A 24796-nucleotide genomic window follows, 5' to 3' on the forward strand; every position below is an offset into this window, starting at 1 on the left:
GTATATGCTGCCTAGTTAGTGATCCAGTGTCTGAGAGATCTCGGGGGTCCAGGTTAATTAGACTGCTGGTTCTCCTACAGGGTTGCCCTCCTCCTCAGCTTCTTCCAGCTTTTTCCTAGTTCAACCAGAGGGGTCAGCAGCTTCTGGTCATTGGTTGGGTGCACATATCTGCATCTGACTCTTTCAGCTGCTTGTTGGGTCTTTTGAGAGCAGTCATGATAGCTCCATTTTTGTGAATGCCCCATAGCCTCAGTAATGGTGTCAGGTCTTGTGGCCTCCCCTTGAGCTGGATCCCACTTTGGGTCTGTCGGGTTTTTTTCTGCTTTTAATGCCCATTTTCTTAGTTCCCATATTCAAATAATAACCATACTTAAAAACCACGCTCACATAGCACCTCCTTCATGAAGCCTTCCCTGACTTCCACCTCACCTAAGCAATTCTAAGAAATATTTCCCTCTTAACTGCCTCTTATGATACATTTTATTCCCTCACTTTAATGTTTTGGAATTGCTGAAGGCTGCTGCTTCATTGACGATCCGAAGAGTTCCACATTCTAAGCAGGCTGTTGTGAGGAGCAGAGCTCTTTCAGTTCAATAAACTGGTGCCTAAAAAGGCAGGCTGGAAAAACTACTTTGAGTCTTTGACATTCAGTTTTGTGCTTCTTTTGCACTGAGAAAAGTTCAGATGTCTAGACAAGCATGTGGACTGAGGGTGCCAAAGTGTAGACTGTTTAACCCATCTTTTGATCTGGTCTTCTGTTAAAAAGGCCTGTTTCAAAAATACCTGTTTTGTGGAGTTCACAAAGCAATGTTCTCTGGAATACATACTGTGAGTGCAGTAGTAACCGTGTAGAGCAGAGCCTCACATGTTATAAGTGTTCAGTAAACATGTCTGTTATTGACATGGCCTTTTGTAACAAGAGAAGCAAAAATGACATTTTTAACAAAAGTACGAACACTCCGTTTCCTTTAGCATAGTCGCCATTTATACATTAAGTCCCTACCTCATTCATCTTATATTTGTGTGAATCTATCTTATTTCTGTAACTTTTTATTACATTTCAAATGTTTAGTTAATGTGTGTGAGAACTCACGTGCCTGTGTGCAAGTGTGTGGGTCAGAACAACCTGCATAGGTTCTGACCTATCATGTGGTCCTGAAGATCAAATCACTGTGTTAGGCGAGACAGCACGTGTCTTCACCCCGAGTGCTCTCACCAGCCATATCTGCTGCTGTGTATTCTTTGACCAACAACTCTTCCTTTTCTCTACCCCATTGCCATTTCCCCCAATCTCTATTTTTGTATGTTGCTGTATATTTCTTTTAGCTGTCTCTTCAGTTTTTCTTTATGTTCAGGTATATTTTGAAATTATTTTTGGAGATAATAATATAATTGTATTATTTCCCCTTCCTTTCTTCCCTCCGGACCCTTTAATATATCCTGGTCTTTCTTTCAAATCATGGTCTCTCTCTCTCTCTCTCTCTCTCTCTCTCTGTGTGTGTGTGTGTGTGTGTGTGTGTGTGTGTGTGTTCCTAAATACATAGATATAACCTACTAATCTACATGCTGTTACTTGTATGTATATGCTTCAGGCCTGACCATTTGGTATTAGATAACCAGTTGGTGTGCTCTTCCCATAGGAAGAGTGTTTCTCCTGCTCTCAGCATTCCTTACTTTCATGTAGTTTTTATAGGGTTGAAGCCTCCTGGATTCCCCCCAGTCCCTTTAAAGGTAGCATGTTTATTTTTGCTGTCCTTTTCCAGCCTTGTTTATGTGGTTACGTTGGTGACAAGTGTAGTTTCTGACACCATAGGAGACAAAAACTCCCTGTGCCTCTGGCTTTTACAATCTTTCTGTCCCTTCTTCTATGATCCCTTATCTTTAGGTATTGGCATTGTACTATAGATGTTGGCACTGGCTTCTACAACTCTGCATTTTGATTGGTTGTGGTTTTCTGTAATGATTTCTGTCTGTTTCCAAAGAGATGTGTGTTCAAATTGTTTTCTCTCATTATACATGTTTGTATGTGTGCTTATGTATGTGTATATAAAACTATAGTGTTCTTTGTTCATCCATTAATAGACACAGGTCCCCTAACTTATCTGGGTAAGAAATCAGTCAGGACCATAAGTAAATTTTTGCAAAGCCAACACTTGTAGTAGAAACTAATTACCCTTGGGCTTAATAAAGTAGAGAATAAACTTGTTGAGTTAGGTGATCAGAAAAGTCTTCAGAGGAATTCCTAAAGAATACTAAGTTAGCAGTTATTTTTAAGTATCAGAAAATAAAAATAAAATCAGATGAGCTAAAATCAGATGAGTTAAAAAGCTGAAATCAAGGGCTAATTGACATGCATCCAGTTTGTACATTTGCCATCAAGGAGATCATAGTTCCTTTCATGTGGCACTGTCTTAGGGTTTCCATTGCTATGAACAGACACCATGACCAAGGCAAGTCTTATAAGGACAACATTTAATTGGGGCTGGCTTACAGGTTCAGAGGTTCAGTCCACTATCATCAGGACAGTAGCATGGCAGCATCCAGGCAGGCATGGTGCAGGAGGAGCTGAGAGTTCTACATCTTCATCTGAAGGCTACTATCAGAATACTGACTTTCAGGCAGCTAGGATGAGGATCTTATAATCCACCCTCACAGTGACACACCTACTCCAACAAGGCCACATCTATTCTAACAAGGCCACACCCACTCCAACAAGGCCACACCCACTCCAAAAAGGCCACACCTCCTAATAGTGCTACTCCCTGGGCCAAGCATATACAAACTATCACAGGCACTAACCATCAGTTTTTAAAAATGGATACATCCTGAAATCTAGCTATGGTATACACAATTAGGTGACTGTTACAGTTCTACTGCTGCTGCTAGTACTTTTGGTAGTAATGGGCATTAAACCGAGGACCTAGTGAAGTAAATATTCTATCACTAAGCTATAGCCCCAGCCTTTCCTGACTCTTATCCTTTTTCTTCTTCTCTTCATCCTCCTGCCCATTCTCCTCCTCCTCACCCACTCCCTCTTTTTCTCCTTCTCATTTCTGTTCTTCCTTTTCAAACAGGTTCTCATTCTATAGCCCAGACTGTTTGGGAACTCACTGAGTAGCCTGGGGCAACCTAAAACTTGCAGCAACCCTTCTGCCTCCGTCCTCCAAGTGCTGGGATCATAGCTGTGAGCCACCACATGCAGCTAGCACATAGAAAGGTGGATTCATGGTTAAGTGCACTTGTTGCTGTTGCCGAGGACCCAGGTTTGGTTCCCAGCATCTTCATGATGGCTTGCAACCATCCATAACTCCAGTTCCAGGTGCTCAGACACCCTCTTCTGGCCTCTGTGGCCTCCAGGCAAAGCATGTGCACATACACGCACACACACACTCTCTCTCTCTCTCTCTCTCTCTCTCTCTCACACACACACACACACACACACACACACACACACACACACTCAGGTGAAATACTCATAAATTTTTTAATCTGAAAAGAAAAAAAATCCACTTCTTGAAGTTAAAGGGAAAAGGAATGTTGTTGCTTAGTTTCTTCAGATTCCATATCTCTAGCCATTCTTTGGCTACTTTGTGGGTTCTTCTTTCTTTCACCCTTTTTTACCCTTCCAACCCCCAAAAAATAGATAGAGAAAAAAGGATAGAGGGGAAAAGGGACAACATTAATGTTAGACTGCTTCTTGCTGACTAAGGGTGTTGAGTTCCTTGGGGAAGTTTGCTATTTGCTGGCAGGATAGCTAATTTCTTGTTTCTTCTTTGTGTATGACTACTTAATAAACCAGGACCAACAGCAACAACAGCAACCAACCTTGCCTCTCAAGGCCCTACTTTTTGAAGGGTATATAAAATGTCACCAGAATTCCCAGCATCATTCAGTTGCAGAAATGATTGGCTACTAGCAAAAGCACGCCCCTGCTAGAGCACAAGGCAAATCATAGTCAGCTGCTGTGGACAGTCTGAAGCAGCCCTGTATTCCACACCTGGGGTTAAAACAAAACCATATTCTTATAATATTCTGGGTCTTTCAAAGAAACCAAAATTCTCAGTCTATACTTCAAGTATGATAAGGAAACGTATTTATTCAGTATACACCTAAGGACATTTAGACATAAATAGGTAAAGATGACAAGTCGGGAAGGGCATTCCAGATGAGAACCAAGATCCTGAAGCAGTTCTTGACAGGTGAGATAAAAACTGTACTGTTTTCTCCCAAAGGCACTTTTCCTTCCTGCCTTCTGTGCTGTTTTCCTTCAAGTTGTTTCTTATTTTTGACAGTTCCATCTTTGTTTCCTTCACACTATTTTCTGTCTTCTGCTGGTCTCTTAAAACTCAATGATTCCCAGACTCTCCATAGATGGTTGGTGTCTCCATCTATGAATACTGTCACATGTATGTTCAGAGACATCTGATACACATTTGACTGTATTCATCTTTCCCTCTCCATCACCTTCTCTTTTATAATTGTTTTCTCAATAATTGACACTACTAGTCACCCAAGCACAGAATATCCTTTCTCCCTCAAAATAAGATATGGATAGAACAATTAGATTGTTGGAACATTTCACTCGGTGAACTGCCTAAGCACTTGATTGGTATCTACCTATTACTATATTTTGTCCCAGCTTCATGTCTGTTACTGTGATAAAAGACTCTAGCAAAAATCAACTTAGGGGAGAAAATATTTATTTTACCTCATAGTTCCATACAGTCCATTATCGAGGGGCTGCAACAGCTTGACACAGCTAGTCACACATTCATAGTCAAGGGAAGTGAGGAGAAATGAACACACCCATGCTCACTTGCTTGTTCTCAGCTGTATTGATCTACTCTTTTACAGGTCAGTACTCTCTGCATCAGTAATGGTGCTGCCAAAGTGAGCTGGGTCTTCCTACATCAATTAAAATAATTAAACAATCTCTTACAGACATGTTCACAGGTCAATGTAATTTCTTATTGAAACTCTATTTCTAGGTGATTCTAGATTGTATCAAGTTAACAATTAAAGTTAACCATCACACTTTGGTGTGTGTCTGTGTGTGTGTGTCAGAGAGAGAGAGAGAGAGAGAGAGAGAGAGAGAGAGAGAGAATATAACAACATTCTGAAAGATTCTGCTTTGTTTGCAAAGTCTGTCATAGCAGAAAGATATTTTACCAACTGCACCTCTATTTCCCATTTTTAATAAGAACATGGTCAAATTAGATTAGAGCCAACTTTGATGACTTCATTGATGACCCTAATGGCATCTATAAAGATCCTATCTCCAAATGAGATCATCACATAAGAAGGTTGTAGGAGTTAGAATTTCAAAGTATAAATTGGGAGTGGGGAATTTACAATTTGTTGTAGCCCAACCTTTTAGAACCAATTACCATGAAATATATAATTTATATACGAGTCTTTAAGTTCTGAAAGCTGAGAAGTTTAAGATCCAAGTACTCTGTGTGTGTGTACACACACACACACACACACACACACACACACACACACAGAGACAGAGACACAGAGACACAGACAGAGAGACAGAGATAGACAGAGTGACAGAGAGACAGAGATAGGGACAGAGACTAGTGTTCAGGTACTATATTCTTTTTGGTCTTGTGATTTGAATGAAAATGGCTCACATAGGATCATAGGGAATGGTACTACTGGAAAGTGGTGTATTCTTGTTGGAATAGGTGTGACCTTATTGGAGGAAGTGTGTCACTAAGTATGGACTTTGAGATTTCAAAAGCCTAAGCTAGGCTCAGTGGCTGCCAAGATCCCTGCCTTGGCTTGGTCGGGGGTGGAGGGGAATGGGGTGATCCTGGGGAAGGAGTGTTTGACTCCAAGTTAGTGATGGGGTGCAAGCTGATAGCTCCATAGCCTGCTGGAGATAGCTCTATAGATAGCTCTCTGCTTGGGATAGCTCTCTGCTTGGGACAGCTGAACAAAACACACGCACATATTTTAATATGCCTTAAGTAGTACAATAGCTGGGTGACTTCCCACCCTCCATGTTGCTAGAATCTACCTCTCACCATTAATTTCAAGTTACTCCTTACTAATTCCTGTGTTCTATCTTGGCTGCTCTTAACTTCAATTAGTCAGCCATCTGGCCACATTTTCTTGGCCCAGAGCCTGAGGTGCTCTCCTTGCTTCTCTATCCCATGGTGGCCTTTGTCTCTCCTCCTCCACACTCTCCTAAGTCATGGCGGATCTCCTCCTTCTTCCCCTCCTTGTCCCAAGCCCAGGAATCCTAAAATCCTGCCTGTCTTATCTTCCCCAGCTATTGGCTGCTGGCATCTTTATTTACCAGTCAGAACCAACTGGGGGCAGGTCATGCAAACACCTTTGGGGAAACATAATTAGCATTCAAATACAAGCAGATACAACTCTCTGCTCAAGACAACTCTTAGGGTTTCCAACCAAAGTCAGAAAACCTGCCAAGAACAATTCTTGGGTTTTCATCCGACCACAGTCTAAAATCATGCTAGAATAAAATCAGAAAACCTGCTAGAAAAAATTCTAAAAGAGCCATGTTAGCTCTCTAAGTAACTTTTGGGTTTCCAACCAAAGCCAGAAGACCCACTAGAAAAATATTTGGGGCTTTCCAACCAAAGTTAGAGAACCCACCAGATTCAAAAAGAGAACTACAATAACTCTAGACAGCTCATCTCTTGAAGACCAAAACCTAGTCTTTTATTTACATATCAATTCAATCATTACCCCAGGTTCCCTTATGATTATACCAGGAATTAGCATTTTATGACCTTAGTCCCTTTATTCTTAGAAAAAGACAGCAAATACTTTTTTGTTTTAAAATAGCAAATGAAATCAGAGATCTGCCTGCCTTGGTAAGCATAAACCATTAGCCAACTGGGTGTGATTCTGTCTTGAGATTACTATTCTCACCACAGCTAGACCTAAACTCGCTCTGTCCCAGGCTGACATTGAATTCAGAAATCTGCCTGCCTTTGTAAGCGTAAACAATAAACTTAGCTGGGTAGGATCTTGCTCTGAGATCACCACTCCCTAAATCTCTTTATCTCTATCCTTAATATCTTTCTGACAAGCTGGCTCATTAGTGTAGTTGGCTCTGCTCTTTTATGTCTGTGATGCCCCCTATATAACTTGTATTGCATTCTTATATTTTACATAGTTGGCAAGTCTTGTAAAGGACAGTTCTTAACATCATCGATTTATGTATCCTTGAACTCATGTTTTCATAGTTTTTCCCCCACAGCCCTTAGAGCTGTCCTGAAGATCTCAGCATCACAGAGACATATTCTAGCTCCCCAGAATTGTGCTGTTTCTGATTATTATGGAGTCATTAACCTTGACAGAGAGGATATTCCCCCGGAGGAGGAACATAAAGTAAAATTTATACATTATTATGCAAACAAGCCATATGCCTGCATTCATGGAGGCATATGCCTTATGTCAACATTCATGGAGGCCCATACCCTGTTGCCCCTGCTCCAGGGGTGAGAATGGTGTCATGCCATCCCTCCCCCAGCCATGCAGGACTCAGCCAGTGGCATTCTCTTCTTGCCGCCTGCTGATCTAAATATAGAGCTCTCAAATACCTGTTTAGCACTATGTCTGCCTTCTTCCCACTATGACAATAGTGGACTAAACCTCTGAACTGTAAGCCAGCCCCAACTAAATGTTTTCTTCTATAAGAATTGCCATGGTCATGGTGTCTCTTCACATCAATAAAATCCTAAGACAGAAGCTGGTACCAGGAGTGGGGTAGTGCTGTGATAGGTCTGACTCTGCCTTTGTATGTAGGAGTGTGGACTTTAGAACATTGGATTAGAAAAGCATTTTAATGCTTTAAGTGAGGCTTAATGGGCCATCCTAGTGGGAGCATGAAAGACAGTGGTGCTGAGGTGATTTATACTATGATGGCCTGGCCCAAGATGTTTTAGAAGAGAAGAATTTTAGTATGTAGCCTAGAGATGGTTCTTGTGATATTTTGAAGAATGTGGCTTTTTTTCTCCCGTGGTCCAAAAAACTGCCTGAGGCTAAATTGAATAGTTATGGATTAACAGCTTTTGCAGAGGAGATTTTAAAACAGCCTTGTGTTGACTATGTTGTAAAATTATTAGTGGCCAGTGTTATGTATATCTACAATAAAAAAGGAACAAGCTCAGCAAAGAAAAACAAAGAATGTATATTTTGAGAATAAAAGGTCACTAGGAATTGTAAGCAGATAAGGAAAAGCCCTGTGCTAATTGGAATAAAGGGAGTGGTGACCTCAGAGTAAGACCTCACCCTGCTAAGCTTCCAACTAGTGAAAAGGAATTTTTTAAAAAGTGAAAAGGAATTAAAGAAAAACAGGGCTAGGTATGGTGGCACACACCTTTTATTCAGGCACTTCAGAGTCTGGGGGATCTCTGAGTTTGAGGCCATTCTGGTTTACAGATAGAGTTCCAGGACAGTCAAGCTTAGACAGTAAAGGAAACCTTCAAAAATAGAAAGCTGGTAAAATGTATTTGAATGAGGGAGACATGGTCCAGTCCCAGCAAGCAGCAGAACCTTGCTAGCAGTTTCAGTCATGCAGTACTGACTTTAGAATCAAGGGTACAAGAAAAGGGTTATGGAATCTCCCACAGTGACTAAGGAGAGCTGCTGAGGCCCAGCATGTATTAGGGATGGCCTTGCATGGAGGTCCAGAGAGGCCATTTCATGAAGATGTGAAGGCGAAGCCTGAATTGTCTTGGAGACCCCAAGATGTTAGAGATGCCAGAGTCATGGGATACTTGCCAAGGAGAGCTGCTAACTGGGGGTGAACTAACACAAGAGAGAAATGTGCTGCGGTCAACAAGGATGAAAGGAGCTGGAGATCTGAAAAGGGCTTTGACATCAGACATGGAGATGCAGAGTTTGCTCAGCTGCTTTCCATTCTTGTTTGGTCCAGCATTTTCCTCACTGTGCTCCCTTTCCTCCCTTTTGGAATGACAATATGTGTCCTGTGCCATTGTATGTTGGAAGTATGTGATCTGGTTTTTTTATCTTGATTTTTCAGGGGCTTACCGTTTTCTGAGATTGTCGATTCAGAAGAGACTGTGGACTTTTACACATGGTTGAGACTTGTAGACACAGGGATTTTTGAGATAGGGCTGGATGATTTTTGCATTATGATATGGCTACAAGCCATGATATGGCTACCAGGAATGGAATGTGGTAGTTTGAATGAAAGTGTCCCCTATAGTCTCATGGTGGGGTGGTACTATTGGGAGGTGTGGCCTTGTTGGACTAGGTTTGACTTTCATGGAAGAACTGTGTCACTGGGGTAGGCTTGGCTCCCCTACTAGCAATGCTTCCCACCATGATAATAATGGATTAAGCTGCTGAACAGTAAGCTAGCTATAATTAAATGCTTTCCTTTATAAGTTTCTGTGGTCATAGTGTCTCTTAATAGCAATAAAATGCCGAGAGAAGTCTGGATGTTTGATTTTGATCAGAGTTGGGTGAAGAGAGCATAAGCATGCATGCCTCTTTAAGAGTTGTAAAACAAAGATAAAGAAGTATTCAAAACCCTTTTAATCATTTGGTTCTTAAATAGACATAGCCTTACTAGACATAGACTACCAAAGAGTACTCTAGGATGAAAACTGTCTACTTGGGCATTTCGTTTATTGTCTCTTTATGTTCAACGTGCTAATCAGGACGGTGCTTGACCTGATTGCAGAGTTGAAGTTTGTCAGCAGTTTGTGGTTCCTTAGGCCTGCCTTGAACCTTGTCAGGTCTGATTTAGGCTATGTGGCAGCTCTGTCTTAGCACATCAGTGAACTCAGCACATCTCTGCCAAGTTCATCATTCCCTTAGGGTGGCATATTCCTGGGGCAAGAGAGAGGAACACTTCCCATTGCCCATCATTCTCTCCTATATAGTTTCTGAATAGTTTGGGGAGAACATAATTCTATAAGGAGGGAAAATGACTTTTCTCAGCCACCAGAACAAACCATTTTCCCCACGCATAAAAGAAATCCCAGCTGTGTGGCCACATGTCAGCCTCTTTGTGATGCTTCTGGGTTTTCTTAGTGGTGAAGAGGGAAAATAGTCACAAGCTGACTCCTATGTAAAATAGAACTGAGTTTTCCATCCTTTGTATCCATATTTATGACTGCCATTATGAAAAGACAAGATAGGCACCTTCTCATCCTGACCCAGCCAGTCTGAGGCAGTGACACCTGAAAATGGAGGCCAGGTTAGGAGCAGTCATGTTCTTTGCTTCCAACCTAGTTGTTTCTCTCTCTTTCTCTCTTTTTCCCTCCCTCCCTCTCTCTCTCCCCCTCCCTCATTCCTCCCCCCTCCTCTTTCCTCCCCTCCTTCCCTCTCTCTTTCTCTGTGTCTCTGTGTCTCTGTCTCTCTCTGTGTGTGTATGTGAGAGAGAGAGACAGAGACAGAGAGAAACAGAGAGGGAGAGAGCAATTGACTGATTAGTTTGGACTGGTTATGGGAAGGAGAATTTTTTTCGGTGAGGCCCTTCTCAATAACCCTGTGATGCTATATAATTACTTTAGTTGAGGATTTTGTGCCCCTGGTGGTCTCCTGACTAAGCCATCCATTCAGCTCCTCTTTAGAGCTCCTGCCACTGTGAACCTTCCTTCAACTCTGTGTGAGTGTCAGTGTCTCATTTTAATTTCCATCTTGACTCATCTGTCTCTAGGCGAAAATCCCTGCAAAGATTTAAATTGGGAACCAGACCTTGAGAATGTCTGTTGAAAGCATCTCACAGTTTCTAGATAAATGCCTTTCCCTTCTTAACCCAAATCTGTTTTCCCAGCTCTGTCCAGCTACTCCTGAGCAGGGTAGCTTTGAGGATGATTACCAGCTGAGGTGGGTACTATGCTATTTCTTACTCAAAGAAAGGGCCTCATCTTCTTAGCCTGCCTAAGATTGTTTCGGGTCAGGTCCACTGTGACAAAGGGAGCTCCTACAGCCAAGGAAACATAAAGGCCCTACCCTCCAGAGGAGATGTAATTATCTCGTGGTCACATGATGTCTGAAACTAAGCCCTGTAAGATGGTAGCTGAAGGAGCCTCCCTTGGTCACCATAGCTTATGCTGGTTGCTCTTTACTACATTTTATCCGCTGTATTAGTTCGTTACTCCATTGCTGTGACAAAATACTTGACAAACTATCAGCTTCTAGAGGATTGATTTATTTTGACTCAATTTGAGGATACAGTCTAACATGATGCAAAAGGCATGGTGGACAGCTGGTGGCATCCAGCTAACAGGTAGAGAGAGAATGCTGGGGTCCGGGGCAGCAGTCCATGGAATGGTGCCACTTGCATTCAGGGCTAGTCTTCCCACACCAAAAACGCCTTCACAGACAGACCCAGAGGCAATGCCATCCAGATGATTCTAAATCCTATCCAGTTGACAAGATTAACTACCACATCCTCCTTGCTCTTGCTTAAGCATGGCGTAGGCAATGGTTAGCACAAGAACAGTTCGTAGTCAAAGACATGAACACTTAAAAAGACATTTGAAGGCTCTAATGGGAGATGACAAACTTCGTTGTGCTTCCTGATGTCTTAAACACATCTCCCATTATCTGACATTGTTTTTCTACAGAAGCAAAGCTTCTTAGGAGATGGGCTAGGTGCATTTGGACAGATGGACAAGACAGGGTCCATTAGCCTTCGTAACACAGGCCTCAGCCAGGCCCTGGAGCCCCACTGGGGACTGGGCATGAAGAGGATAGTTGTTTAGGCAATGTCCAGGCTCTGAGACTCTTCCTCATTCTTGATAATGTGAGCTTTTCCTCAATTTAGAATGCCTGGACCTCGTAAGGACAGTTACCATGCTCTGTGCTTGACTGCAGAGCTGTGGAAGGAATTCTGATTTAATCAGTCTTCCCTCTATTTGTGTTAAACCCTGCACCTCTCCTGGCTTAAGCCTGGGAAACTCCACAGTAAATTGGCTGTGATTTCACTGAAATTTGACAGTTTTCAAGTTATTTTCTTCCTCCGTATTTAGATGTGGCTCTAGTCGTGCTGTCAGCCCTTATCTCTTCTGTCGTTGAGCCAGCTCCCAACTGGGTTAGGAGGAACCCGCACTGCTGTCAGCACTGGCTGCACAGTGAGGTGGATGGTTAAGAAATGGCTTGTTTAGCATCTTTTAGAATCTAATTTTTCTGCCTTGACTGAGGGGGAAGCAATGTTATTGGAAGAAGGCAGCAAGGAGGCAAATGTTGGCTCCAAAGCCAACCCTGACTCCTTAGGATCTTGGATAAGATATGGAAATCATGACTGATTTAAAAATCTTGTTTCAAGCCAGACACGATGGCTCAGGAATGTGTAATCCTAGCACTAGGAGGCTGAAGCAGGAGGATCACTGCAAGTTCAAGACTAGCCCTGCCTACAAAGTGAGATACTGCCTTAAAAAGCCAAAATTAAATAAATGCAAGCTTTGACAGTGACAGATCTTAGGATAGTCCCCACTGACATATGCCACATGGCTTCTGGGCTAGATGGGTGAGACTTCTGTGAACTGCCACAGAAATGTAGTTGCTGAATAAACGAAGTCCTCCTCAGATTTGCTCTGAGGCTCTGAGGAAAAGGAAGGCCTTTTCTCATTGTGCCAGGCTCTGGGAAGGCAGAAGAGAAGCAAGGTGACTGGATTGACACTGTAGTTCAGGGCTAGGCACAGCAAACAGTGTATACCCATTTTTGGCTGCAGAGTGAACGAGGGCAATGTCTCATTTACCTGGTACTCTGTGTCCCAGAGCTTCAGTGATACCTAGGTTCCACTAGGTTAAATTATGTTACAGCAAGTGATTTGAGTGGTCTTTGATGACAAAGATACTTGGTTTCCTAGGACATCTTACCTAGACCATAGAATTGTTGGGATTAGGACAGCATGAGAACCACTGAACTAGAAAATCTCCATTGAGATGGGGCTGTTATTTGGTGCAGGCAAGCTGGAATATTGGGGACCATGAAAATAGGACTCTGCCCCTCAGACAGCTTATGATGGATGTTCTATTGATTTGGATTGTCAAGTTCAGAATTCTGGATTCTAAAGTAGCCTTTGATCTTGACTGCTGTGATTGAGAGCTCATTTTGGTTTACTCAGTTTCCTCTCCTCCCTAGTCATCTATTGGCATAGCCTAAAGGAATTCTTTTTTTTTTTTTTTTCCTTTTTCTTTTTTTCGGAGCTGGGGACCGAACCCAGGGCCTTGCGCTTGCTAGGCAAGTGCTCTACCACTGAGCTAAATCCCCAACCCCTAAAGGAATTCTTTTATAGTGGCTGTCAAAGAAACTGTTTGAGGGTGTGAACTGGGAGAAAATGGCACCATTTGGTATGAACTGCACTTGGGCACTGTGTCTGTCCGTCAGCTTCTCCTCTCTAAAGGCTGATGGCAGATGTGGTGAACCAACCCAGAGCTTATTTTAGTGGAAGAGAAAACTGCCTTTGCATTGTGCTCTAACAGTTTCTTCCCATATTCTGAGTTCCCCCTGAGATTTGGAGCTCCTCAAAGTATAGGGCTCTGTGCCACATCTTTCTTAAATCTATAGCTTAGACATGAGGGGGCTACATAGATAGGAGAGAAGGAAGGAAGAGAGGGAGGAAGGAAAGAAGAAAGAAAATGGGGGAGGGGAGAGAGAGTAAGATTTATATTTAGCAAGAGGGAGAGACACTCACCGAGGGTGTGTGAGTGAGCTTGCTGGCAGGATTGTGTGTGCGTGAGTGTGCTGGGAAGGGGGTGTGTGCCAACAACGTGTGAGGAGGGCTGGTGCCCTATGGGAGGGTGCGGGCAGGCAGGAAGCAGCTGGAGAGGAGGAGGAGCAGAAGCACAGCCGGAGCTGCCCTGCTTTCCTCTCAGTCTCAGCGCGGAAAGGATTGAGTTAGAATTCCACGTCCAGTTGAAGTTTGCCTGCTTTGCCTTCAGCAGCCTGGTCTTCAGAATCCCCTTGAGCAGAGAGGTGCAGACCAGACTGGATTCCTAGATTTGCAGCTACCAGACTCCCGCCCCGCCTTCTCCGAGGGGATTTCTGTGCTAGGCATTGTTCCTATCAGCAACTTTGCACGGAGGAGCCAGCCAGCTGGGTGCAACTGAGAATAATAGCTCCTTGGTTCCGTTTGTTGCTTAGGCAGGCGGCTGTGCCATGGCTCAGAAAGTTCATCCTGTGGCTTCTCTGTCAGTCTGAGGCGTGCTTCTGAGAGGACTACTGCTTAAAGGCAGCAGCACTTGCATTCTAAAACTTGAGAATTTGTGGCTTTAATATTTTCTTCCCTTTTCATTTCCTTAACCTTATTTTGGTTTCAGCACCAAGGTAAGTGATATTGAATATATGATTGACTCTGAACGACAAGCAGGGACAAAAGCAAAGCTTTTGTGGGTGGAATATGGAACAGCTACGTTAATTATGTAACTGCTTGAGCCAAGTTGCTGGTGGGGGTCATTATAATGAGTGAATAGCAGCATACTCAGCACTGGGGGATCTACGCACGCACCTCTGGGTGTTGGTAACCTGACCATCCATTCTTCCTTGGCACTGCTGTCTGTACAGCTAACCTCTCCACCCCATTGGATGTGCATAGTTTCTGTCTTGATATGTCTCTGTGTGTTTATAACTTACCTGCCTGTATATGTCCTCTACTATATATACATTGCATATAGACAACCTTTTTAGTCCTCTTATATGAATCACATAAGCTCTCTCTACCTCTGTGTACATTTATATAGAGATCGTCTGTCCCTCCATGCATTTATACATGTACTTAGGTAACCTTCCTGTCCTAGCTATATTCAGAAACCTTTTAATCTTTCTTCTGTACATGTGTGGGGCTATACTCTCCTGTCTGATATGTACATGTCTCTCATGTGTGCAGATACCATATAAACATAAATGTCCATTCTGAGTTTTCCCAGCCTTGAGTGTATGTACACATGCATATAATGTGTCTATTTATGTCTATAGTGAAAGAGCCCTAACTTTGTAAATTGAAAACTTACTACTACCCTTTCTCAGTGACCGTGGTCAAGTTTAGCTCACCTTCTCTAAGTTCTATCTCTGTCTTCTATGAAATCAAAATAATAATTCTTGGCTTATAGAGTCACAATAATAAGTGAAAACCATGTAAACTGAAACTTCAAAATAAATGAATCTTTTGCCATCATTATTTGCTCTTTTAGTGGACCCTGCATCTGGCTGCATTGAGATTACACTCTCATTCATGGCAAGGTCTCCAGACCTTCATGTGAATGGGGCGCTTCTGTTGAAGTAACCATGTTTGTCTTACGGTTTTGCCCAGAATGTTGGAAAGAAGCTACAGAGAGCTACAGGATATTGAGACAAGGTTGGATTGAGAAGGAAAAGAGATCTCACCTTCTGCAGTTAGGAGTTGGTCTTTGGTTCTTTGCAGCCTTAAGAAGGATTGAACCGTCCACAAACAGAAATGAGCTACTTCCAATTAGGATCAAAGTAAACAGGTAAACAGATGAGCAGGATGACAGCAGTTTGCTGTTGCTGAGGTGACAGCGCTCTCTGCTCGAGCACCTGCTATCAGGGCTTGAAGGCTATTTACAGTAGTCCTAGCCGGATTTAATTAATTAACATAGATCCATGTTGTCCAGTATGGTAGCTACCGGCCACGTGAGACTGTTCATTCTACTTTGATTTTTTTTTAAAAAAAACAGAGTCTCATTAGCTCAGATTGACCTTGAAGTGTCTACATAGCTGAAGATGACTTTGAAATCTTGCTCCCCTATCTCTGCCTCCCAGATATTGGGAGTGGCCAGTGAGTAAGGAGAGGCACTTGCATTCATGTCTAATGGCCTAATGATCTGGCCCCCAGATCCTACAAAGTGAAAACCAAATCCCACACAAACCATGGTGCATGTTCTCTCTCTCTCTCTCTCTCTCTCTCTCTCTCTCTCTCTCTCTCACACTTGGATTATAGACAGGTGCTACTATGCCCAGCTAATTAGTTTACATTGCGATGTGCTGATGTAATATAGATGATTCAAGGATTTAGTATAAAAAAGAATATAAATATACAATTAATGATTTTATATTGATTACATTTGCAATATTATTTTGGATTTGGAGTTAATAACACATATTAGGATTAATTTTACATGCATCTTTTTACTTTTTTATATGTCTGGTCGGGAACTTAAAATATACACGTGGTTTACATTATATTTCTGTTGGGAGAGTGCTGCTCTGGCTCATCACCAACATAAGGATCAGGACAGCTTTTCTTACTGGAAGGGCAAGTGGAAGCACATCAAGTGGGAGCCTACCACCACAGCGCCCATCAGTCACCACAGCACCCATCAATCACCATCAGTCACCACAGCACCCATCAGTCACTACAGCGCCCATCAGTCACCACAGCACCCATCAATCACCATCAGTCACCACAGCACCCATCAATCACCACAGCGCCCATCAGTCACCACAGCGCCCATCAATCACCACAGCGCCCATCAATCACCACAGCACCCATCAATCACCACAGCACCCATCAATCACCATCAGTCACCACAGCACCCATCAATCACCATCAGTCACCACAGCACCCATCAATCACCACAGCGCCCATCAATCACCACAACGCCCATCAGTCACCACAGCGCCCATCACCACAGCACCATCAATCACCATCAGTCACCACAGCGCCTATCAGTCACCACAGCGCCCATCAGTCACCACAGAGCTCATCACCATAGCACCCACCACCACAGCACCCATCAATCACCATCAGTCACCACAGAACTCATCACCACAGCGCCCATCACCACAGCATTCATCAATCACCATCAGTCACCACAGAACTCATCACCATAGCACCCATCACCACAACACCCATCAATCTCCATCAGTCACCACAGCGCCCATCAGTCACCACAGCACCCATCACCACAGCACCTATCAATCACCATCAGTCACCACAGCACCCATCACCACAGCATCCATCACCACAGCGCATATCACTTCCGCACCTGCCTGGACAGATACTAGCTAACTGGCAGCCTGGTAATAATTTTTTTATTTTAAATAAGTTTCAGGAAATTATAAATAAATGTTATTAAGAAGAAATTTTCAACTTAGTTTTACAATGGAAACAGGTTGTTGGTCATCAGTCTACAAGGAAACCTGGACTTTGAAGTTTTCATATTGTCATGGAAACATAGGTAGATCAGAAAAAGTAGGAGACTGGGATTTTAATCCAGTTATACCATCAGTTCCTCATTCTTCCCATGGCACCAGGTCTCACTGTGTACCAAGCTCTGTGCTTTCAATAGTGAGACTCTGCACCAGTCATTAGGAGTTTGGAGATAAAGAAAGAACACTTTCTTGGTAATATGGTTCATAGCCATTTGGGCCCTTAAATAAGAATCTCCTCTCCCCACTCCCCGCAGTAAGAATAAGGGTGTCCTTCTATGTCAAGAGTCATGATCTTGGTAAGTGGGCTTTTGGGAAGCTAGAGTACTTGCTCCACCTAGTACTTTCAGGTTAAAAATTTAGGGAAAAAAATGCTGCAAGAGCCAAACAGAACAAGTCCGTGGGCAAATGTAGACCACAGGAATGTGGAGAAACTGCAGAGCCAGGGCCAGACTAAACCCGGTCTAGGGCATTCTCACTGCTTTGTACTCATCTTGCTCCTTGTGGGCCGTGATCTCTCTTTCTGACAAGATACTCTAGGGATTGGCTCTTGCCCACAAACCGACATCCTAAGAGTACCCCACCTGCTGTGGGCTGTGACTGGCTCTAGAATCTCTCCTCTCACCATATCCACCTCAGCATAATTGGTAAATGACCCAGTGACCATATATCCTTGATTTTGAGGGGAGGGGTCCTCAGTACTGTTGGCCTCGGCCCTTGAGATCCTTGCACAGAATGCAACGAGAGGCTGCTTGATAAATGTGTTTATAAAGCCTTTGCCCATTTCTCAGAGGTTGGTGGTTGTTTCGTTCAAGCCAAAATTTGGGTCAGAGGCATGTTTTACAAGAGATAGTCACATTCTTAACCATGTTTCTCTGACAAGTCAGAGGAGTAATGAATCAGCCATTTAAGAACCCTGAGACGAGGAGCTGGGATTTAGCTCAGTGGTAGAGCGCTTACCAGAGCAAGGCCCTGGGTTCGGTCCCCAGCTCCGAAAAAAAGAACCAAAAAATAAATAAATAAATAAATAAAAAAAAACACTGAGACGTGCTTCTCTTGCTTTCAGTAGGCTGCTGTAGTATGAAATGTGGTTTACATATCCACTCCCAGCCCTAACTCTTAGTTCTCCATCATCAAATCTTTAGCTTTCTAGTTCATTTATTTTCCTTTCCTGTGTCTCCTTTTTGAATGCAATGAGCTCTTGAAAGACAACCTTACTTTTTCCAGCATCAATTCCTTAGGGAAAATAAGACACAGAAATATATTCCCATTTCAGAGTCTGTGCATGAAATTGAGAGAGGTGACTGCAGCAGATAGGCTGGCAGACAGGCAGAATGGCAGCACACACTTCAATGTCAACTAGGGGCCTGGGTTAAAGCAGAGGATGCACCAAAGCCTCCTACCCCATCCAGCAGGAAATAGTCTCTGTGGCCTTACTTGTCCTGGTTTTGTGTATCACTTCTTTCTTACTCTCACTCCTGTAGTAAATGCTTACTTTTAAATTATAATGTGTCAGCAACATATCACTTTGCCTTGTCATTCATTCTCATCCATTCTCCATCTCCCTCACTGTAATATGTTAAAGAGTACAGACGGTTTCCTATATTTCTGACATGTAGCTTACTGCCTGGCATCTCCTTTATGTATTTATTAACTCTAGTTGACTTGGAGATCAGATGGTCCTTCCACATGGTCCCTGCCATTCCACTCAGTAGTAGCAAAGAGAGATTGAGGAAGAAGACTGGCTTGAGTCTCCTGGACCCACAGGTTGCCCATTTTCTGATAGTCCATTGAGCTCTGAGCAGAGTGACTAAGTAACTCTCAGGTAACACAGTGAGCTTATCTCCTGCCTCAGAGCCTAAAATCCAGGATGACCAAGTGATTTTGGTGTCATTGTGGAACATGTATGCCCAGCAGGTAATTCTTAAGTTTGGTTCATATAGAGGAAGTGGCTACAAATCAAAGAAGGTTTGGAGGGTTTTGCTTGTTCGTTTAAATGGAAGCAAGCCTCTGTTTGGAGCTGGGAGAAGCTGCTATGAGCCTGGTTTCTTGAGATCCAGCATAAAGTAGTAACGATTGGATTGGACTTGTTTGTGGCCTCACAAAATATGTAATTTACTTAGATGAGGAATTCCTTGTTAAAGTTCTTATAGGAGCAGGAGAGGCGTCAGGGAGATAGGAAGTGGGAATTCATCGAGTTTCTGCCTCTTGCTTCTTGACCTAGTTATCTCTAGTTATCTTTCCCCAAGTCCTATGCCTCACCCTGCTTCTCTATCCAGGGAGGCACAGTGCTTTTGCATTTCAGGCCTGTAGACTAAGTGTAGATTACGTGACTTCCTTTAAAATGAGTTGCAATTAGGTCAGCTTTTGTTCTTTAAGGCAATTTCTCTCTTTTAGTAAGGATTTAGATGACTTATAAATCATGAGAAAATCTTAAAAAAAAAAAAGCCAGGGGAATGATCCCACATCAAATAACTTAATGGTAGTGTGTCTCCCACTAGTTCATCTTGTCTCTTGAAGGACAGCCTCACAGGACCATGGATCCTTGGTAGCCCTGTGCATCTCCTGGGTCTCTGTTTCCCTCCTTGTACTTTCCACTCTGCTCCTCCCCACATTTTGCATCTTCCTAATTAAAAGGAAATGTGTGCCATTGCCAAAGAGGACAGTAATCCACATCTGTCCTGCCAGTAACTTAAAGTACCAGGAGCAGGAATGGTAGCTGTACAACTTTTTTGGAGAACATCAAAGTACCCTGTGTGATATACCAACTCTCCACTTGTGCCCTGCATTGCTGTACCCTGACCAGCCAGAGGGTCAGCATCCATCTGTTACTTGATCAGTACAGTCATGTGGAGAGAATGCCTTGAAGGATCCATTGACCCTGTAGTGAGTCTTATTATTTGTGGGCCTTTAGCTGTCTGCTCTATGAGATTTAAATATGTTGAGTGCTATCTGAGTTCTGGACATTGCCGCACCTTATTCTGGAATTAGCTGTAGTAGTAACTTTTCTTCCTTCAAAAACTTGCCATGGTCTCTTTTCCAAGTGAATGGCTGCCATCAGCAAACAGCGATGAACTACAAATCCTCACCAGAAAAACAAAATGGATAAGAAAGAAACATCTCATCTTTCGTCTTTCATTTCATGCGTGGATGTTAAACATCTTCTTGTTCATCTCTGAGTCAGATCCCAGTGCTGATTTTGTGAAGGTTTGACTAAGAAGTCACTAACTGACCTTACTTTTCCTTATCACTTCCCAGCAGCTTGTCTCAACATGGTCTTCGTACTTGTTGAGAACATAAAAGACATGGTTTGGTTTTGAATCAATATTTTAAAAGAGTCAAGGAAAGAGCACTGATGCTACAGCCTTTAAGGCAAAGAAAGGTTGGAGGGCTGCTCAGACTGAATTCTTACTGTCTTTGAAGGCATTGTTCTTATCCCTGCTTGACGCTTGGCCATATTAAAGTTTCCGGTTTCTTTTTTATCTGAGTGTACTGTTCTTTTTTTCATGAGCTACAGGATGAAAGCCAAGCCAGGATCCAGAGACATGTGTCAGGTTTGAGGCCTATACATGAGGTCATTCCAGGCAGTACTGTGGCTAAACCTAAGCCTTCAGTTAACAATAGTTGTTAAAAACCAACTCAAAAAAGAAAGGAAGGAAGAAGAAAAGAAAGAAAGGGGACTAGGCTCTTCCAAGGCCATTTCTATTCAGCATCCCAGCAAGAAAAGAGGAAAAAGAAAGAAGCAAAGAGCCGTCACCTCTCCTGAGGGGGAAAATGAAACGACTGTTGCGGGAGTCTGAGGAAGAAATCATGCTGACACTGGGACCTTCATCCAGCCTCTCACCAGATCAGGTCAGGACAGAGACTGTGTGTATTGTCAAGGGCAAGTCCACAGGTCCTACTGGGTCCTTGCCAGAGGACAACTTCCCACCCCCTTGCTGTGAGTCAGCAGACTCCACCACTAGTGGAGAGAGAGATAGGGACCTGGCCCAACTTGGTAGCTTTGAGCAGCAAGCCAGTAGCCAACCTTCTCTGGCCTGCACTGCTTGTGCTTCAGGGTCTGATTCTCGGGAACTCTCGCCTGCCAGCATAACAAGCTGTTCAGAGCCTTCAGAGAGAAACCAAGCCAGGCCCATATTCCCCAGAGGTCCTGGCCAAAGATGTAGGCATGAGCATCAGGAGCCTCTGGGAGATGTAGTAGAATATATCATCAGAGAGCTGCAAGGAATCAGTCGTCTCCAGTCTGAGATTGCTGAGCTGCAACAGCACTTGAACCAAGTCCGGGGCTCTGTGGATGAAGTATCTAGCTGTGTAGATTCAGTGCTGAGTGAAATAGAAGGCTTGCACGTGGGTAGCAGCTCCCTGGGCAAAGTACGCCATGGGGAAAAGGCCCAGGAACTCCATGTAGAAAGATCCAGAGAGGAAGCTATTCTTTATTTGTATGGACTTCCTGAACATGATGGGGAAAGCACTGTGGAACTGGTAGATAACTTTCTAGCTAAGCACCTCTGTGTTAATGGCATGCAGTGCAACAGGTATGTCAGAGAGGCATACAGGGCAGGCACAGCTCCTGCCCCCCGGCCCACTGTGGTGAAACTTGTCCACCCAGAGCACAGAGACCTCATCTTGCAAAAATCCATCCTCTTGCAGAGTGTGGGGGTCAGGGTTGCTACCAGAGAGGAACCAGTCTGGCCAGAAGGGTGTAAGAATCCCCCAAAGGAGTCTCTCTCATGCTTGCAACAATTTCAAGACCACAGTCGGAACCATCAGGGTAAACCAGCTCTTCAGCTAGAAACAGGGAACAGAAGACAAATGTCGGGACCACACCAGATGAGGACTCAGAATCAACATAGAGAACTCCAGGCTTCTGAGCATCAAGGGCTTAGTTTCCTACCAAAGGATGGCTCAGCAAAACAGAGTGATGTGTCTAAGCTGCAGGATGAAGTAAAAGGAACATCAGGAGCTCCCCAGGTAATCAGTGATCCTTGTGGTGAACTTTCTCTCCTCCATCAACTTGAGGGGTCTTCCCCAGTGTTAATCCCAAAAGAGGAAGATTGTGGAAAATTACAGATTTTCAAACAGGACAGCCAAGAGCATAAGGCATGTAACGTGACAAAGCTACAAAGTGATTGCAACAATGCAATTAAAGCCAGCAGTTGCCTTTCATTGTCTGGACCACTGAAAGCAGAGAAGGTAAACGCAGAGGACAGGATGCTAGGCGGTGAAGATGGACTTGATATTCTGAGCCCAAAGCAGCTGGAGGACCTTTTGGCAGACAAGTCTAGGAGGTTTGCGACTCTGAATCCTGACAGCGCAGTGGAGGAAGTGATCATAGGACCCGAGACTTTCAGTAACATGGTGCATATTGACCTGAATGAAGAAGAGACCTGTACTGCCCAGGTCCTTAAGAATGTCTTTGATAAGTCCTCATGTGTTCTGGGTGGCTCCCAGGAGGATGAAGATGTAGAAATTAAATTTCACACAACTAAGCTGAGTCGAGCGATCCACCACTTCCGTTTGGCTCTTCAGGGGGTATTTCAGAAGCTGGAGAACAATGGGTCCATCAGTCCTGAGGACCTGGAAAGCAATGAGAGTGGTTCCCAGTCAGAAAACAGTGATAGACTTCTTTGGACAGTAAGTTCAGGAGGTGCCCACGATTGTTCAGTGGAGAGTCCAGCAAGTCAGGGGAGTGAGAGCTTGCTCAGTGTGGTCTCTGGTGGAGTAGGCATCTCTGTACAGGGTGATCAGACACCTCAAGCACCAAGTAACTTCTCTCTTGCTTCTAACAACTCACCTCTTACAAACTCATTGCTCAGTTTCCCTCTAGCCCCAGGTCTGGGAAACGAGACTTGTTCCAGGCCTGACTCTCCTAATCAAGGCAAACTGAGTTTAGAACAAGTATGTGCAGAGACCATTTACCTTAACAAATGCATCAACAATTTTAAAAACGTCCTAAGAGAGAAAAGACTGAGGCAGAAAAAACTTTTGCAAGAGCTAGTACAGACGGCAAGTCATCTTTCAGTAGAAGACATCCCCTCAGGTACTCTGAGTGTCTGTGTAATGGGATCCCAGCTGGCTCAGTACGGCATTCATCTGCATTGTGGCGGGTTAACAAAGCCATGGGGTTGGTCCATAGCTTGAATCGGCGTAGGTTACTTTAATACAGACTGTAAGCAAATCTTTGGGAAATAGAAGGAAAGAGGGTGCTAAGTTTAGGAGGGAGGTTCTAGTCCCTGTCCTTGGGCCATTTCCAGTCTTTTGGGGGAACCTGGGAAGTACCCTTTCAAAAGAGAGAGGACCTTTTATTTGGGTCACAGTAGGCTACAGTTTAGATGTGGGAAGCAAGAATGGAAAATAAAGCACGTTTATTCCTGGGTCCTCAGGGGCAGAAAAAGAATCCTGTGTTGCCTTTCAATGCCTTTTCAAGGTCTTCTTTGAAAGATGTCCATATCCCTAGAAGTTGAAGGTATTTCTCCATGGTCACTGGAATTTCCTTAACCTCTGCTTCTACCTGTCTCCATCCTGGTTCTGGCCTTACTTACACAGAGCCTTACTTCTGAGTCAAAGCATCTAAGAGCTGCCTACTTAGCAGTGCTGACCCTGCCCGAGGGCCCAGCGGCCCTCCACGGCTCATATTCCCTTTACCTTCCCCAGCTACCTGAGAACTAAAACAAAATGTTATTTTTAACTGCAGGAAATAAAAGAATTTGTTTCTAGGCAGTATGGAAATCTGTAGTTTTACATTTTCTTCTCCCAATCAAAATTAAATTTATCCAAAGAGCATATGCTATATTTATCCAATTTTAAATGTAAATGGGGTTATCCTTTTCTGCATATAACCTGATTAGGTTTCCCAAGACAAAATTAAAATGAAGAAACGTATCTTGCTGGCAGAAGTGTAAGGGACCAGATACTCATGCAATGTTGATGGGACGGGATGAGGGAAGCATTGGGGAAATGTATCAGTGTTATAAATATATGCACCTTTAGAGCCCTCAGCCTCGCTTCCAGGAATGAATCCTGCAGACACATTTCTACATGTGGAAGCAGCATATGTACAAGGTTACTTTGAAGTATTGTTTTTAATAGTAAGGATTGAAAAACAACCTAAATGTCCTTTAAATATATGATGAAATAAAATTTTGGCATGCACAATGGGATGTAGTACCATGTAGCTATATAAAAGAGTGGGGTAGCTCTTTATCCAAATGGAAGCTACGTGACCTAATCTTTGTCAACCTTAAAAAAAAAAAAAAAAAAAGCATAGTGCAAAACAGAGCGTGTGAGATGCTTCCATTTCTATAAAAAGAGAGAAAGAAATACACCCCCTTAGGGCCTGCTATAGTATAATGTTGAGGAATAGATACATAAGAAACTGGTATAGTCATGTATTACTTGACAGAAATACAGCCTGAGAAATGCACTCTTGGTAGCCTCCTCATTGTGTGAGCATTAAAGTATATATACACGAACCTAGGTGGTATATAATCTACAGTAGACCCAGGCTATGTGACATACACCATTGCTATATGTATGCTGTTGCTTGCTCACATGTTGTGTAGCACATGGCCAGGTATGGTTCTCCATGGGAGAGGGTTATTGGGCAAAATACTAGTGAAATGGAATGGAGGCGTTTTAAATTTTTTTAAAAATACTGTATAC

At 43.3% G+C, this 24796-nt stretch overlaps 1 protein-coding gene across 15 annotated transcripts in view; it reads left to right on the forward strand.

The window, feature by feature from the left end:
- Unc13b (unc-13 homolog B) overlaps positions 1-24796 on the forward strand; it is a 215076-nt gene that overhangs the window by 146748 nt on the left and 43532 nt on the right. For 2 of the 15 annotated variants that reach the window (XM_039110716.2, XM_063288359.1), the window contains exon 1: positions 14303-23174. The exons of 9 other annotated variants lie outside the window; for them this stretch is intronic. In XM_039110716.2, coding sequence (XP_038966644.1) covers positions 20909-23174 — 2266 coding nt within the window. In that variant the 5' untranslated portion in view covers positions 14303-20908. 4 more of the 15 variants (XM_063288358.1, XM_063288357.1, NM_022862.3 and 1 more) reach the window with 4 other exon arrangements.

Source organism: Rattus norvegicus, chromosome 5 (genome assembly GCF_036323735.1).
Source record: "Rattus norvegicus strain BN/NHsdMcwi chromosome 5, GRCr8, whole genome shotgun sequence".
Taxonomy (NCBI): domain Eukaryota; kingdom Metazoa; phylum Chordata; class Mammalia; order Rodentia; family Muridae; genus Rattus; species Rattus norvegicus.